Source organism: Moschus berezovskii, chromosome 26 (assembly GCF_049115385.1).
Source record: "Moschus berezovskii isolate FMDL1 chromosome 26, NW_MosBer_1.0, whole genome shotgun sequence".
In the NCBI taxonomy this organism is placed as follows: Eukaryota; Metazoa; Chordata; class Mammalia; order Artiodactyla; family Moschidae; genus Moschus; species Moschus berezovskii.
The window spans coordinates 25,378,345-25,396,013 of NC_142485.1; the positions used below are offsets into that span (position 1 = coordinate 25,378,345).

The window sequence follows — 17,669 nt, forward strand, 5'->3', positions numbered from 1 at the left end:
GTCGTGTCCGACCCTTAGCGACCCCACGGACTACAGCCTACCAGGCTCCTCCATCCATGGGATTTTCCAGGCAAGAGTACTGGAGTGGCTTGCCATTGCCTTCTCCTTAACACAACTTAGGAAGTGACAAATGACAAAACATATTCCACTGGTTAAGCAGGCATGACAACAGTGTTCTCCAGTTCTTTAGTGAGCTTCTTCCTTCATTGAAGTGGTACCCTGTACCTTTATACAGTTATACTTCTGGAATCAGGCTTGGGGCTGACCCCCTTGTCTTGGTAATGTAGTTTCTGGAACCAATAATAAAAGGTTGTTTTTAAGAAGATAATGTGATCCAAAATCATATTTAAGAACTAGAGCATAAATATTGTTTCTACTTTATTGGGTATTAGACTGGTATTAAAGAAAAATGCATGGTAAGTTTTAGCATTTTTTAAATAGAAATATGAAATTCCAGGGAAAGGCAACAAAACTATTATAACAATTCAAAATACATTATCTATAAGGAAAAGTTAAAAGTGATCATTAAATCTGAACACTAAGCTTAAGCAGAATTACAAAGCTCATCTGTTACAGAAATATATCTATTAACAAAAATCCTGATAACAGAGTCAAGAAGGAAGGAAGTGTCAAATATTTGAGGAAACAAAATATTCATCTGGAAAGGAACTAAAAGGAAAGATTGAAGATGATAAGTGTGAAGGAACGTGGTCAGGGCACTTTGAGCAGCTGCAGGCAAGGAAGATATGAATTGATAACCTCAGGTGATGGCAGAGGTCATTGCTCTGTAGTGAATAAAACCTCCACAGTCTAGAATGGGGAACAATTTTCCTTATATTTGCTTGATAAAAGAAATGGCTGTTTCCTGTTCATCAACACCTAAAGGAACTCAAAGTTGGACTCTTTTCCTTTTCGTCACTGCATTTTATAATTCTCGATGACCCGTACCATTTCTTGGGCTGTTTTTGAGATTGCACTGTTCCCTTATTTTTGGAAAGTGTTCCTTGTGTGTCCTTTACTCGGGAACTCCATGGCAGGGGATCCTCAGGCGGTGAGAAACACAGCTTCGTCAGAATCCCGGTCCTTGCCACTGTCCTCGCTCGGCACACACTCCCCACCACTGGGGGAGCGGCAGCTCAGATCCTCCACCCCCGATTCTTGGTCACTGTTGGCGGACAGGTCTGGGTCTGAACTTTTCAGATTGTCTTGGGTGAGGATCAGAGCAGAATCCTCATCGCCCTGGGAAGGGCTCCTAGATGGGAAGGACTTCACATTGCCACTGTAATCCTGAGGTGTGTTGGCTGCGCTGTTGTCCGAGGTAGAAAATCCTGAGTGTTTGCTGGGCTCACTCTGCTTACTCCTCACCTTAGTGCGATTTAACTGCACTTTCTGAATTTTTTCCAGCCTCTAGAAAAGAAACCACAGTTTCAGGGAACAGTCATAAATAATGTATCTTTTTTATGTGCCTGCCTTTTAGTGTCATTATCTCCCAGCTGGGTGAAATGTTAAGAAAATGGGATTTAGATGGACTTGGTTTCAAAGCTAGACTTTATGTCTCTGGACAAAATAATTCAATTCTGTGACGCTCGCTCTCTTCCTAATGTAAGAATGGCACTCTGTAAAAAAGCAGAAAACAGCCTGGGTAAAGCACCTGGCAAAGAGCAGTCATCCTTCTTTCTGTACCTGTATGGTTTTACATAATGATTTTCATCCTGTGAACTGAAAGTACATTTTTTAAAAAATCAGGAATGAGGTTTTTATTATCTAATTTTTAAAATTAAGATAGAAGTAGCTCACTCTCTTAAAGTGTACAGTTCAGGTTGTTTTTAAAAGTATATTCACAAGGTTTCACCACTATCGTTTCCTAGTATCTTCATCATCCCCAAAGCAAACTATGGAAGTGAGCCAAACCAGATGTCTGAAATGCATCAAGTGTGTAGGTCTGGGCTTCGATGATCTCACTGTTTACTTGGTAGGATTGTGTTTCTAGGTTACCTTCTGGCTAAAACTATGAAAGGACTTTCCAGGTAGCACAGTGGTAAAGAATCCACCTACCCATGTAGGAGACACAAACAGATGCAGGTTCGACCCCTAGGTTGGGAAGATCCCTTGGAGGAAATGGCAGACTATATAGTCCATGGGGTCGCAAAGAGTTGGATGCAACTAAGCACAAAAATATGAAATGGCTGTGTTGCTGCATTTCACACATCCTGAGTCACGAGAGGCTTTTCCCAGAGCAGCAATCGTCAGCAAATAAGGTGAGCAAGAGCGAGTATCTTACTTCTTCCAGGGCCTCGAGTTCTTCCTCCAACTGCTGAGTCTCCTCCTTCACGGCCATGAGGTAATCTGTGACTGATTGTCGAGGCTGCAGTCCCTTCTCAAAGCGATTATACATTCCATTCCAAAACCTGCAGAGGACGGCAGAGCTTCATGAAACCGTGTCACAGTCTGTACATTGACATTCTTGAGTCTTCCAAGGTATATTTCAAACTATAGTCCTAATAATAACCAAATGCGAAGTACAGGGTCAAAAGAATCACTCACTAAGGTAATAATTTCATGTTAATGTTTTCATTTTCTTGAATCAGTCAACTTCTTTTGGGGAGAGTAAATTCATGAAGAATCTACTTGAATAGATGGTACTGAATTAAAAGGCACATAATATATTTTACTAAAATAGATTGTAGCAGTACATGTTACCATTTTCTTTCTTTTTTGGCTTAAGAAGATGACTTACTTAGGAAGTCAACTTGGAAAATTAGTGTTTATATCACCATTTAGAATCTTTCAGCCACAAAGGAATCTTTTAAATTTGAGGTTTTTTAAATGACAGCCACTAGGATTACTTACATTTGCAAAAAATCCCTTTTTTATCCTATACAGTAAAGCATACTGGAATGCAAATAAAAATACAGGTGTACCTTGTTTCGCAGAGATTGCATTTTTACAGAGTGAAGGTCTGTGGCAAGTCAGCACAGTTTTTCTAACAGCATTTGCTTACTTTGTGTCTCTGTGTCACAGTTTGGTAATGCTCAGAATATTTCAAGATTTTTCATTTTTTATGGTTATCAGTGATCTTTGATGTTACTACTAGTACTACTCACTGAAGGCTAGCATTTTTTTTTAAACAATAATGTATTTTTAAATTAAGGTATCTAACATTGTTAGATTGATTTTTAGACATGATACTATTGCACACAACTGACTACAGTGTAGTGTGAATAGAACTTTTATATGCACTAGGAAACTAAAAAATTGTGACTCAGTTTATTGTAGTGTTCACTATCACAGTGGCCAGGAACCAAACCCACATTATTTCAGAAGTATGCCTGTAATAGCATTAGCATAAGGATACCTGTAGACTTACTCAGAAAAGTACTTTGAGAGCAGGGACTTGGTGTCATTCATTGATTTATCCACAGTGCCTAGAACAGTGCTTGAGCCTCAGTAATGTATGTGTTGAATGGCTAGAGCTAACAAATTAGTTGCAGTACAGTTGACTGCAGGGTATGTATCTCAGCAGGTCTCAAAACTGCCAGTTCACACAAACCATGAGGCATTTTTTTCAGTGTGACAGAATTAATATTATTCTGTAGCATTCTGGGGAAATAACTGGATTGAAGTCGTTACTGGGTTGGCCAAAAAGTTTGTTTGGGTTTATTCATACAGAATGAACCTCTTGGCCAACCCAATGAGAATGAAAGCTCTAGAGACGAAAAGCCACTAAAGGGTATATTGAGGCAGGGAGGGAGAAGGAATGTGGTTTCTTGGTGATTTCTGTGTAGTTTTGTCTTTTTTCCTGACCTCTGAGTTGCCCTTCTGTATCATACAAATCCACAGGGAAAAAACTCAAGGATAAAAGAGAGCCTACAGACCTAGTAGCATCTGTTGGATACCACCAGGCTCTCCCATCCCTGTATAGACAATCTTGAATTTATTTCCACAGGGCAATAGTTCCATTTGATTCAGCAGCAAAAGGTAAGCTGTGTCATGACCACTAACTAAACCTGCGACTCCACATTTAACTTCTCAGGCACTTGATTTATTCACTCCTTCTTTCCTCTCCTCCTTTCACTTTTAAATAAAAGTGAAACTTACATTCTTAGGATATCATTACTACAAAACATCAACTTCTAAAGAGAATTCCGTATTTAGAGGGGAAAGAGAGGCACAGGAGACACGGGCAAAAATGCGTTGGAGCTCAGTGTTACATACCCTTCAGCCTCCACGTGGTAAACAGTGCCAGAGTCTAAGGCACCACCACACCCAGTGAGGTCCCAGAGGTTTACGTACTTGTACATGAAGTTGCATGGCGCTGTGGGGAGATGAAGGACTCCCCGGGTCTGACTGTGATCAGCTCTAAACAGAGGATTCAAGTAGTCAGCCCGATTTTTCCACAGGTGAGCCCATAAAGAGTATGTTCTTTCTTGAATTCTGTTGTAAAGAAAATAAGCCTTAAAATGACTTCCCTTGGTTCTTAGAAATAGTAGACATGTCTAATGGTAGACATATTAAAGCTGGAAAGGAATTACAACTTGTTATATCAGGGTCCCTGTTCTCAGCAGGGAAACTGATAGTCTTTTGTGTCTTCACGGTGCAGCAAAAGAGCACTTGTAGGAGTCTCAACTCCCCTGCTCTCTGGGGACATCTTGGCTTTAAGATGTCCAATCCCCCTGAGTATAAAATAAAACCACATGCATTTTGTTGAAATTTTCCCCCCAGTAGCCACTGGATTATACTACTTAAATGCTTCACATATTTTCTCTCATTTAATTGTCACTGTATTCCTATGACATTTGTCCCTTTTGCTAATCTATCACAACAAATCACAAAATACCTAAGAAAACAGGTGAGCTTACAGGATGTACCATTTATCAGGAATTGTATCTACTAGAAAAAGTCATGTTCTTTCCACTCAGGATAAAACTAGAGTCAGTTTTATTTGAACTGATCATTTGCAAAATTAAATCTGATATTATATATACCACATTTTTTTTATATAAAAATTTAAAAAATGTTCTTTCACTTGCAGTTCTTAAGTCACTTTGCTGTTAAGCTTTTGACTTTTTCAGAAGTCCACATTTCATCTATTTTTTCCCCCTTTCAATTAAAGCAATATAGTAGTCCACCGTTATCCATGGGGTGTTTGTTCCAAGACTCCAAGGAGTTGCCTGAAATTATGGATAGCAGTGAACCCTGTATATACCGTGTTTTCCTATACATACATGCCTATCATAAAGTTTCATTTATAAATTAAGCATAATAAGAAAATATATGAATTGCTAGCATCGCTACTCTTGAACTTTATTATTAAGTAAAACGGGTTACTGCAACACAAGCATTGTGATAACTGAGACAGCTACTAAGTAACAGGCGATCCCAGGTAGGATGGAGTGGGAGAGTGTGAGATTTCATCATGCTACTCAGAAAGGTCCACAATCTAAAACTTACGAATCGTTTTTTTCTGGAATCTTCCATCTAATCTTGGACCACAGTTGGCCTCAGATAACTCAAATTGTGGAAAGTGGAACCATGGATAAGGAGGGACTACTATATTTGCAACTATTATGAGAATATATCCACCAAAGCTGTGTAACTTTTTCCTTTTCAATGCAAAAATCACTTTCCCTGACTCCCAAGAAGCTTCCTTTCCGTATCAGTGCCACCGTGAAGTTTGCCGTCTACCTGTGGACAGTAGGCAGGAACTAGGCAGAATGGACTCGTGCCCGTCTTTGTCGGCGGACCATCTGAAACTCTCAGACACAAAATCTTTAAAAACACTTACTTGAGTTCTTGTCTCTCCTTCTGGCTATTACATAGGAAGTTCCCAAACTGGCAGGAATAGATGTGATGTTGAATGTGAATCAAAAACCTCTCATTGAACTCAAAGGCACAGGGAAACTGTTCCATTAACTGCCAGACGCACTCAAGGAACTGGTCGATAACCGGAGAGATTTCTCTGGGATCACCATCTAGGTTGCCATATCTGTAAAACAAAGTATTAGAGATTTTACAGCAAGGTTTTTTTCTTCTTCCTTAATTAGAAAGCTATAAAATCAAAAACAGTCATAAAAGCAACCCTAGTTCCTAAACAGATCTGATCTTATAAACTGGAACGCAAAAGAAGTGGGAAAACATAACTTAAAAGTTTTTCTTGGCATTACAATTTAAAAAGTCTGGGCAGAGAAGGGACATATTTATGTTATAATTATAAAAGAAAAATGTTAGTGCTGGAGATAAAATTCCAGGAGTCTTTACAGGGAAAAGCAGCAATATTTCATTCTGATTTTAAAAGAACATCCAAAACTTGAAATAAGTCTTCCACTTTATTTTAATTAGTGACCCATGGGAGAGTGGAAAGAAATGCGTAAGCCACTTTATAGAGTTTCTCACTTCTGCATGGTTTTATTAGGAAGAAAAACAACTTTAAAAAACTGATTCCCCAAGTTTCAAGGGGTATTTCCATTTTCAAAGCAGTGTTAAAACTTGTCAATAATTTATTTCCATGTGACCTCAGATTCCATCATACCTTTATATCTCCCCTTTTGTTGTTTTCAAGAGTACATCAGAATCTGCTTCCTCATGTTTGTGTTGATTTTTAAACAGTTGCCCAGTCCTCCTACACTGTTATGTGAATTTTAGAAAGAATCCAGAAGGGTGATTTGGGTGCTATCAAATCAGAATAATAATATAGAGTCTCATCTTTCAAGCGATGGATAATCAACTTGAGGAATAAAGATGAGCAAGGATTGGTTTAGTAGTTTTGCCAAGGGTGGAAACATTAGAAACTGGAAACCTTCAAAGGGTTTAGTCCTACTCACCTTTGTTAACTTTATAATGGGGTTGCCCAATAGGTTCTTGCCTCAGAAAACACACCCTTATCAGCCAGTTCCATGTTCTTCCTGCCCCAGATCCTCTCCCTCAGAGGTCCTAGGTGCCTAGCAGACAGTAGAACCCCCCAAACTGAAAATAACAATGTGATCTTAAAGGCTGCCTGTTAATTTTCTCATTTGTAAAGTCAAATCATTGTGCTTTCCTGGAAAAATATAGAAACAGAAATCCAGGAAACCACCGCAATAAATGCTGCTGCTGCTAAGTCGCTTCAGTCGTGTCCGACTCTGTGCGACCCCAGAGACGGCAGCCCACCAGGCTCAGGCTCCCCCGTCCCTGGGATTCTCCAGGCAAGAACACTGGAGTGGGTTGCCATTTACTAATGCTAAATGCAAAAACAAATATGAGCAGCTCCATAAATTCGGAATTTAAGAAAACATTCAACCAATGAAAAATGTGTATCAAAGCCTCTAAATTATCAGCATGCTGCCTAAAATATAAATTTTAGCCCCAAAGATGAGACCATACCAGCTACAACCTGCATTAATAACATTCAGGGATTAAAGACAGCACAGCACCCATCAGGCATTCCTATCCACACTAACCAAAGGAGGCCAGTAGCTTCTGTTTATTGAAAGCACTCGGATGGGCTAGTAGGCTAATCCCATACACGGTTTTAAAAGCCTTGCCAGAACCCCAGGGGATAGGGAAGGCTCCGCTGTTCACAGGCGGGAGACCAACACTCAACACTGATGCCCTCAGCCACACAGGAAATGCCACAGCCTGGATCTGAGGCGGGGCCTATCGGACTCAAAAGCCCAGGCTGCTGTCCCACCCTAGCTCCCCACAGACAGCTGGCACAGACCTCACCTGTGACACAAATGCCGTACAATGAGCCTACTTTAACTCCCAGTGTAGAAGATCAAAGAAACTTGTACAGGCATTTCCCAATGTGTAGCTTACAGGAAATATCTGCACTTAGAAAAATGGGATAATCTAGTAAATCAAATACATGTGGAAGGAAGAGAGAGCCTATCCTTTCTAGGTCAATGAATGAACCAACTTCTCTGTCTCATCTGGAAAAATTTAACATCAGTTCTGCTCAGTAAATACCAAGAGTTCTCAAGTTAGAACTTCTTTATCTGTGATACAACATATATAACAAAAATTTAACTTTCTGAATAGGATACCCAAGGCAGTTTTGAAAACAGGCTGTTATTCCCCACTCAGTTGAGAAATTCAGAAACAATTTTTTTTATTCTCAACCTTAAATTCACAATTTAAAATCACAAGATTTTAAAACATTTCTTACCTGTGAGTAAACTTATGACCAAAGGAAATCCAGTCCTTTTCAATTAATACCTATATAAGAAAATATAAATATCATGAGGAGAAGCAAATGAGGGAAAGTAAGAGACCAGACCAGTAATTCTGAAGGATTCAAAAGTTCGTGGAGCATAATTCACTACCCTTCTGTTCCGTTCAGTCGCTCAGTCGTGTCCGACTCTTTGCGACCCCGTGGACTGTAGCCTACCAGGCTTCTCCGTCCATGGGATTCTCCAGGCAAGAATACTGGAGTGGGTTACCATTTCCTTCTCCAGGGGATCTTCCCGACCCAGGGCTCAAACCCGGGTCTCCCGCATTGGAGGCAGACGCTTTAACCTCTGAGCCACCAGGGAAGCCCTCACTACCCTTGGTAACCTGCAAATGAATGAACACTATCTGCCCATATACAGGTGCACGTCAGAGGGCAAAGCTGAAGGTCTTCTGTAGGAGAAATAAATGGGAGTAGACGTGGGAAGATGTACTGCCATCACCCAGAATGCTCTTGACGTGCACTGTTCATATCGCTCCATGTACCATCTCATACACAGGGGTGAGGGGAAGGAGGTGTTAATATCACTGTTGTTTTACAGAGGGAAAATACGGTGGTTACTCATCCAAGATTACAGTTAGAAAGTGGTCAATGCCACCTGGTAACCTAGCTCCAGAAACCGTCACAACCCATCAAGTCCAACTTTCAGTCAATACTCCAAATAACAACCTCTTTACAAGAGACTAAGGAATGTTTTCCAGTGATCTTTAATAGACTTTAGAAGAATCCTAGAGTGAGGAGGGTTTGGAGCATATTGAAAGTTTCAGCCCTGCTGTGGAGTCAGAGATGTAACACAAATTTATACTCTTAAATTGCGTGGAGTTTAAAAAATAATAATATAGGATAATACCATCAATATCACCAATGCTGTAAAACAGCCAGAGCTCTTAAGAAAAGATTGGTTGACATTTTGCCTTGACAACCTATAAATTTAATGGGAAGGAATCAAAAAGAGCCAGTGGTGAAAGATGGGGTAAAAGAGACTGACCCCTCAGCAATAAAGACCCATTTGCAGCCAAAAATAAATAAAATTTTAAATGTCAGTCAAAAATGAAAAAAAAAAAAAAGCAGGAACCAGATAAGCTCCCAGCCACTAGGAAGTCCCTGCAGTCATTCTAAGAAAATGGTCCCAGCTTAGCCAAAGCTTCACATTTCCAGACACCTAGACAAATATCACCGATACCTTGCAGATGAAGCAATGCATCAAGTTCTGATGCATACCTAAAAAGTGCTAGATCTAGGAGAGAATGTACTCACAATTTCAGGGAAGAACCCCAAAACACTGACATTTTCAATATTCTCATCCACAGTTGTGAAGGATTATTTGAAATACAAAAGCAGTAAGTGAAACACTTTTTCCTATAGTTTTTTTCTCCAAATATTTTTTCTGAAAAGTGTTTTCTGTTTTATAGTCCTATGTTATCTCAAACTTGAAAATATATTTCAAACTTGGAACATATATAAAACAAATATAAGAAACTATTTTACAAACTGCTGAATGTATATATTTGCCCCCAAATTCACTTTTAATAACATTGATTTGAATTGACTCCCAAATCCCAGAAATTCATCTTATTCCAAGCTTATTTCACCTTTTCCCCTTTAATTAATCTTGCTGATCTACTAACAGAAAAATAACATTGATGAGGAGGGAAGAAGAGTTGCTAATAGTTGCCAGAAGTCCTTTCTGTCCAGGCACAGCGTGCACGGGACTGTGGCCAGATGGCCGCACTCACCATGAAGCCCTTCAGAGTCCGGTAGTGAGGGTCCAGAAGGAGGCTGGCCACCGAGCACACCTGAGCGGTCCTGTCCCAGCCATCAGAACAGTGAACAAGCACACTGGCCCCTTCCTCTGAAACTGCCTGAAAAACAGCATCAGCAAAGAGTCACAAAGGATGGCAATCAACAGGAAAAATCATCAGCATTAGGTTCAGTTTTGTATTCACAGAATCAAAAAAAGATTTCCAGGCAAAAAAGAAAAATCAGTACCCAAACCTGTTCCTGCATTTATTAAGTATGCAGTTAGGGCGGAGCCAAGGAGCAGTTTGGGCTGGTCACCAAAGCGTTACTTCCTTTCCCTAATACCCAGAAGCCAGGAGCCCAGCTTCTGAACTTCATACAAGCAGGCTTCCTGAACAAATGTCTCCTAGCCTACTTTCTACCCCTCTGGGCCCCACCCGGCTTCCACCTTAAACCTTTCCAATTGAAATTCTGGAGCTGCTGCTGGCCACAATCATTCTCAAAAAGGAAAAGACAAAAATTATAAACTGAAACAGTGAAGTTAGAGATAAAAGAATAAAAGCCAAGTAAAAGTAGCTGGCACTGAATAAATATTTGTTAAATAATGAATTATCTAATAAAGGGGAGCATACCATGTCATCAGAAAAGATATGCTTGTCTTAAGGTATGAATCTGAGGGGGTTTATTTAAAAAACTACCCACTAAACAAAATAGACAATGCATTCAAAAATAGCTTGTATGAGCAAAATCTTCCTCTGGCAGAACGGGATCTACCTACCAGGTTCAGGAACATGATATTTGCTTATGCCATTGCTGAAAAATGGGGAGCTGTTTGCTAAGATGGGAGCCTCAAGCCTGGGTCACTCTGGTAACTCACATTTGGATGTACTTTATAATAGAAAATTCTTCCATTGTACAGCAGAAACTAACACAACATTGTAAAGCAATTATATTCCAATTTTTTTTAAAAAAACATTAATTTGCTAATTTATTGTTAATAATCTCTATTCTTAACCTTAGAAGTATCTTTCAGGAAATACTATTTCTATGGTGGAAAACATAGTGAAAGCTCAATTCCTCCCAGTTTACTTCAGTTTGTTTTTTATCCATTAAATGCAAAGTAAATTTTATGCTTTTATTTTAAACTAATGTAGTCCCAATTTTATAAAACTATTTATGTTTATCTATATACAGAAAGATGTCTACAATAATGTTCATCCATATTAATGAAGGTTTTTTCCTAGGTGGTGGGCTTTGGGATAACTTTTTTTTTTGTGGGGGAATAACTTTCATCTTTGTAGTTTTTTTTAGCGCCTGAATTATTCATAATGTTTCATTCATTTTCCAATATTGATTTTTCTTTTTTACAAAATGTAAAAGGACAAGAAGTAAGTAATTCTAACGTGAATGATTATTTCCCTTTTTCTTTTCTCTACTTCCTCATTTCTGAAAGCAAATTGACTATTGTTCCTGCTCAAATGAAGATCATAAGAAAATGAAACATCATTAATAATTTTTTAAAAATTCTTTCCTCCACCCAGAACCAAGCATAATTGAAGACTACTTTCAGATTACTCTGAAAGTATTTTACCAGTTTATTGCCCTGATGATACACTATCAACTGAACATCATCCTATCTTTCATAAAATCCCATCTTCAAAGAGCAGATTTCATGGAGGTCTGCAAAGCCAGCTCCCCAAACCAGGTATCATCCAGCTTAGGATGGGGGAGTTCATGGAAGGGAACCAGATCTCTGTCCGGTATCACAGTGCACTGGCTGCTCTGCCCCATAGTCTGTTCTCTGCAATCGCATACCTTTGCAATGAAGATGCCTGCATCCATGATGGCCTTAATGTGCCTCAACCAGCCAGAGTTCTCCAGTCCCCACAGAAAATCACTCATGGAGGGAGATTTAAGTTCACACACTGCAAGAAAAACTGTGTTACAGAAGCAAAATACAGGCAGTCCTTCACTGTACATGTGATCATATTTGCAGGTAGTTTGTTAATGATTCCTTCATTGTAGCCATTTTCTGGAGGAGTCAAGGTAAATGCCCAAGCTTGCTAAATGTCATTCTACTGAACCAGGTCCAAGTAAGCCTTCTCTGTCTTCTTTGTTCACAGGGGACATTGCATCTGTTTAGAAGTATTATATTTGTAAAGTTTAAACTCTTATATTCATAAAAACCATTGAATGTTGCCATAGTAAAAGTAAGAGATTTATTCTTCCAGCCAACATATTTAAAGTGGCCTCAAGGAGCACTTGAGTACAAGTGCTCTGGAGGAAAAGACTCAGATAATGAACTCCAGCACCTTCCCAGCTAGAAGTCTATCACCAAGAACTGTCCTAAAGTCTTAAATGGAAATTATCAAACTCCTCCTGCTAGCAACCCTCCCTCAAAGGGAGTAAAGGATATGAATTTAAGTATGAGACTTCTGAACGCCTCTAAAGCATCAAGTTAGGGGTTTTACCTTTGATTGAAAATGAAGATAATCCAGGATTCCAAAGATACCTGTGTTTTACAAAACTAAGGCAGGTATGTAAACATCTCTCTAATATCACAGGCAGTTTCCTCTCAAGAGCTGCTCTTTTAGTTAACATGAAGCATGGAAAAGCTTTAGGGCTTGGTGTTCTGACTATGACATAAATATGACATTCCAAAGTTCACAGGGTTCATACCTATAAAGCTCTTTCGAGAAATCCTATAAGTTAATCAAGGAAAATTAAATAATGGGCATAGAGTTTATTTCCTTGGGCTTTGGTTTCTTCATGTTTAAAATAGGAAAAGTGTATTAAATTATATCTAAATGCCCTTCCAGCTCTAAACTCACAGATTGAAATTTGTTGTCTTTAAAAGCATTGTGCGTTTGTAATACATATTAACTGTTAACAGCCATCTATCAGATGCCCTTCCCTCAAATATGCCAGATAACAGAAGGTGCACTCATATTTCCCGCAGCATAAGAACCACACACAAAAAGCACAAGGATAACAGTTAAACTGAGTCACAGATGGCAGCGATGATGCAGTAACACCAAGATTCCCAGGAAAAAAAAAAACCCTTCATAAGAAAACAGTATTATGAATATCTTCAGCCAAGATTCCGAATTCTTCCTTCCATAAGCCTGCCCTGAGCTAGATACCAAGCTGGAGAAATAGGCTTCACTCTGATTCAAGGCACTGTCCCTTTGCTGACAACATGGTGCTGTCCTGTCTCCACCAGCAGAGATTCAGGTTGTTCAAGTAAGATTACCCTGATTTGCAGTTTTCAAAAGTTTTTGCATACATGCCTCTCCGATGATTTTTAAAACTGTGTGCCCTCTCATGCACCATGGAGCCTCCCAGGTTGGCACTAGTGATAAAGAATCCACCTTCCGATGCAGTAGATGTAAGAGACACGGGTTCGATCCCTGGGTCAGGAAGATCCCCTGCAGGAAGGCATGGCAACCCACCCCAGTATTCTCGCATGGAGAATCCCATGGACTGAGGAGCCTGGCGGGCTACAGTCCATAGGGTCGCAAAGAATTGGATAAGACTGAAGCGACTTAGCACGCACCCTCTCACGTACCGTGGAATAATGCACCATAATAAGCCTGAAGGTGTTTGCCCTTTTGCAAGGTGGCAAAGGGGCAGTCGGTTAGGGGAGATGGGAAAAGACGGCTGGCTCACACCTGGGCCGAGGAGCAACTCTAAGACAGGAGCACGTGCAGAAGTTGGTGCCATAAAACAATCCTGCCACGGCTCCCCTGGGAAAACCTTCTCCATGACCTTGGGGGGTTATGTACGCAGCTTGAAGACAGGCACTGAAACTGCTGCAACTGAAAAATGCGTGCAGCCCCGGTGAGAAATTGAGTCAGGCGGGCGGGGAGCGGATCTGTGCTCAAAGCCAAGGATGGGGCCGGCGGCAGTGCCGCGCGCCCTCCGCGTGGCGCACGGACTTCCCCGCCCTCTGCACTGCAGCCCCTCCCACGGGCGCCTGCCGTTTGCAACTTCATCCTAAAATACACACATTCCACCACGGATTCTCTGAGGCCTTTAAATCTTCCACAGATAACGCTGACTGGCAAACGTTCGTTCGTTTCACTGAACCATCTAGACTTTCTGGGTGTTTGAAAGCGCTCAGGGTTAGCTGGCATCCGCCTTCATCTCAAAAGTCCAAGGAGCGGGAGGGATGTCCTGGTATCCAAACTCTGAAGCTCAGTCCAAGAACAAATGATCCCTTGCGCCTTCTCTTCCCACCAGGTGTGGAAATGACAGCACGTTTAAAAATAAACATACCGGGCTTTCCAGCTAAGGGAGCGGCCTGTGCCAACAGGCAAGAGGGGACCGCCCGCTCAGAGAACAAGGCCCTAAAAGGCGCCCCGGGAGAGGATGCCCCTCCTCACAAGCTCGCAGCCAGGGGGCCAGCTGCTGCTTCCCTCCACACTGAGGACGGCTCCCTGTTTAACACGTCTGCTTTTAGTTACATCTGAGTTGACTCACTGGAAAAGAGTCTCGTGCTGGGAGGGACTGGAGTTGGGAGGAGATGGGGACGACAGAGAATGAGATGGCTGGATGGCATCACCGACTCGATGGACATGAGTTTGAGTGAACTCCGGGAGTTGGTGATGGACAGGGAGGCCTGGCGTGCTGTGTTTCATGGGGTCGCAAAGAGTCGGACATGACTGAGCAACTGAACTGAACTGAAACTAGGGATGTTCAGTGAAACAGCCACCCCGGCTTTCATGAATTTTTTTTCACTGAGCGTGCTCGCCCTCAGACGCTGAGGGGTGCTTCTTGAGAGCCATCAGCCCGCAGGTGATTAACACACATGGTCAGATGGGGGTACACTTGAGATTCCAACAGTTAGCGCCTGAATTTTCACATGTAAAACTGGTGGGTTTGTTTGGATAAACTCAGGATAAGGCAGAAATACTGATCCGTTCACCCTTGTTGCCAAACCCAAACCAATAATGACAAACCATTTTGCTGAACAAAGTTCATTTCAGTTGACCTCAGAGGCAGGCATCGGCCACGGATCATAGAACTGTGACTTACTCACGGGGAGTTTAATGTCCAGGTCTAGTGACATCAGTCTTATACAGAACAGGGTAACTATACATACACCCCAGAAGCAAAAAAACAACATTTAAAAAGAAAAGATAGATTATTATGGCACCTGAGGAAATAAGAAATTTATTCAGGATAAAATTAACCTCTGGTGATCTTCCTTTGCCAGTGAAGCTCACTTCTTCCTCCAGAATGGCTGGGTAGGGACCAGCCCTGTGGAACGGTCTTTCTTGTCTCTAAGATCTGAAACTGAAAAGTAGATGGGCCACCTCAATTCGGGACTCAGCTGTAGGTGGGGCTTAAGGAATGGCGAAGACTAAATAGGAAATGTAAGGCAGATGGAAATAGAGAAGTCTAGTTTGGAACAAAGAAGGGCCCTGAGAACAGGGAAGCTGGGTGGATATAAGATATTAGTGACAGATGCTGGAGAGATGGCCACAAATCACATAAGATTAAGATGTTGGCAGCAAATAACAGAAGCGGTGAAAAAAGCAGCATGTGTAGCTGGGGACATAACGAGTGGAGAATCTTTCCATAAAGCTGCCACAACCAGCACGCTCACTGAGTCTGAAACCACATTGTCACTGGCAAGCAGAGACTGAATTGCCTAATCTCAATTGCAGCCTTATGGAAAGACTGCTCGCCTACTCCCTAATATGAATCATGTCTATCTTTAGTTTTATGGGAGACACTTTCTTCTCCAAGTGTTCCTTTTGTAAATGTTTTAGTCATCAAAAAAACTAGCTGTCAAGATGAACAAAACAGAAATGATAATTCCAAGGGTGAAAATGTTTAATCTGAATTGTCAAGGTAAAGCATAATTAGGATTAAAAATAGTCATTCTCTCATTAAATCTGTTTTCTCTTGTCCTTTCCTTTGCTAAAGTCACCCAGAGGCTCTGACATCCAATTAAAACATCCCACCATATGACTCACCCAAGGAGAGCCCTCAGGGAGATCACTTGTAAGCAAGCATTTTCCTCTCTTCCCACCGTGACCTTCGCCCTACATCAAAAGTCACTTTGTATTACTAAATGAAACATTTTTTCTCTGCAATACCCAGCATAAAGAAAACTCTCAGGAACTGTCTGAGGTACAGGTGCGTCTCTACGGTAACGACGTAGTTACCATAAACAGGTGCTGTGCTGGGTTCCTCTCCATCCACTGTCCACCATACAGGCTATGTTCACTCCCAATTTTCAGACTGGCAAGTGTGGCTTGAAGAGGTTTACTAAGTCATCCCTGGTCACTCAGCCAGGGAATCCCTGAGCAGGAAGCCTGGTCACAATGCACACCCCCCAGAGGGTCGTGCTCCTTCGTCTCTTTCCTGGTGCTTGTGGTCTCACCGCCTACACCAGGCACCGCCATCCAGCGCTCTCACGGCCACATTCCACACCCTCTTACAACACAGAGAGCAAGGGTCACTCTCTTGATGGATTTCTTTCTGCCAAATAACCATGAGTTGATAACCAGTGGAGCCTGACGCAGAGCCCGGTTGCTCTAACAGAACACTTACTACAAACCTCACTGGGCAAGTCCGAGGCACAATGACCAGGTTTTTCAGCCACGTCTTACTGGCTGCTTTTCGTCTAATCGGTTAGCAATTTCAGGAAATTAATACTGGGGGAAGTCAGAAGATAGAGAACTGAAAAAAAGATCAACCATTATAGTTTTTTATTAGCTCGTAAATGGTAGAACTTCATAGCATAAACTTGTAGGCAATACTACAAAAAATACTTAAAAATGAAAAATTTTGACTATAAAAGGTTGAACTCTACCATGTCTTCCAGGATGAATTAGCATCTCATAAAGTAAGGAGGTGAGGGGAAAAAGTATCAGATGAAAAGGACAGTGGGGCTGAAAGCTGCACCATTAATCCTGAACAGAAATATTTCATGGGAACCTTGGAGCCAGGTGTGTTGGGGGACTGCTCCCTTCTAGATTTCAGTGCCCCTGAGACCCCCTGGCGGGGACACCAGAGCAGGGGTCATGAGCCCACAGTCCCCACTGCGGCAGTGCCTCCTGGGACGCACTCCAAGTTCCCTGCTTTCAATCATCCCTTCATTCCCAATAAAGGTTCCGAACAATTGGGCTTCACAGAGAAGCACAGATCAGATGTCTCCGGGGCCAGCTGATTTCACCACAAAACTTTCTCCGTTGTCACTGCCCCCAATTCCAGGGCAAACGACAAAAGCGGTTACCACTTGGGGCCTGCTATAAAGATCCCAATTGTTGCCAGTGACTCTTACAAACAGCCCTTCACTATAGTACTGTCCCAACTGCTGACTGGGCACCGGGCCTTTGTCTCCGTGTTCTGACCCCGCTCCCATCTGATCGCTGTCAGGCTGAGGCTTGTATCTCTGTCAAACAACTTGCTGAGAAAACACCCACCCAGCCCGGCATGTGGTTTATTAAATTATGTTTGATGAACTTGTGCTGAGTGGACGCAGACCACACCACAAGGGCACGCGCTTCTCTGCCTCTGAAATTCTGCTTACTTCACATCTCTTGAATAAAGGAATTAAGAAAAGCCACCCGTAAGGGAGCAGGGCATGTGTGCTAAGTCGCTTCAGTCGTGTCCCACTCTTTGCAACTTCATGGACTGTAGCCCACCAGGCTCCTCTGTCCACGGGGATTCTCCAGGCAAGAATACTGCCAGTGGATTGCCACTTCCT

The 17,669-nt window shown here is 41.7% G+C and overlaps 1 protein-coding gene across 1 annotated transcript in view; it reads right to left on the bottom strand.

The window, feature by feature from the left end:
* Positions 1–407: 407 nt before the first annotated feature.
* The window catches only part of MTMR7 (myotubularin related protein 7), a 98,849-nt gene continuing 81,587 nt past the window's right edge, over positions 408–17,669 (bottom strand). Inside the window, exons 8-14 of the mRNA XM_055416498.2 lie at positions 11,762–11,871; positions 9,943–10,068; positions 8,144–8,193; positions 5,786–5,986; positions 4,294–4,434; positions 2,282–2,408; positions 408–1,407 (exon numbers count right to left, since the gene is read on the bottom strand). Of these exons, the coding sequence (XP_055272473.2) occupies positions 1,045–1,407; positions 2,282–2,408; positions 4,294–4,434; positions 5,786–5,986; positions 8,144–8,193; positions 9,943–10,068; positions 11,762–11,871 (1,118 nt within the window). The 3' untranslated portion in view covers positions 408–1,044. The remainder of the gene's footprint in view (positions 1,408–2,281; positions 2,409–4,293; positions 4,435–5,785; positions 5,987–8,143; positions 8,194–9,942; positions 10,069–11,761; positions 11,872–17,669) is intronic.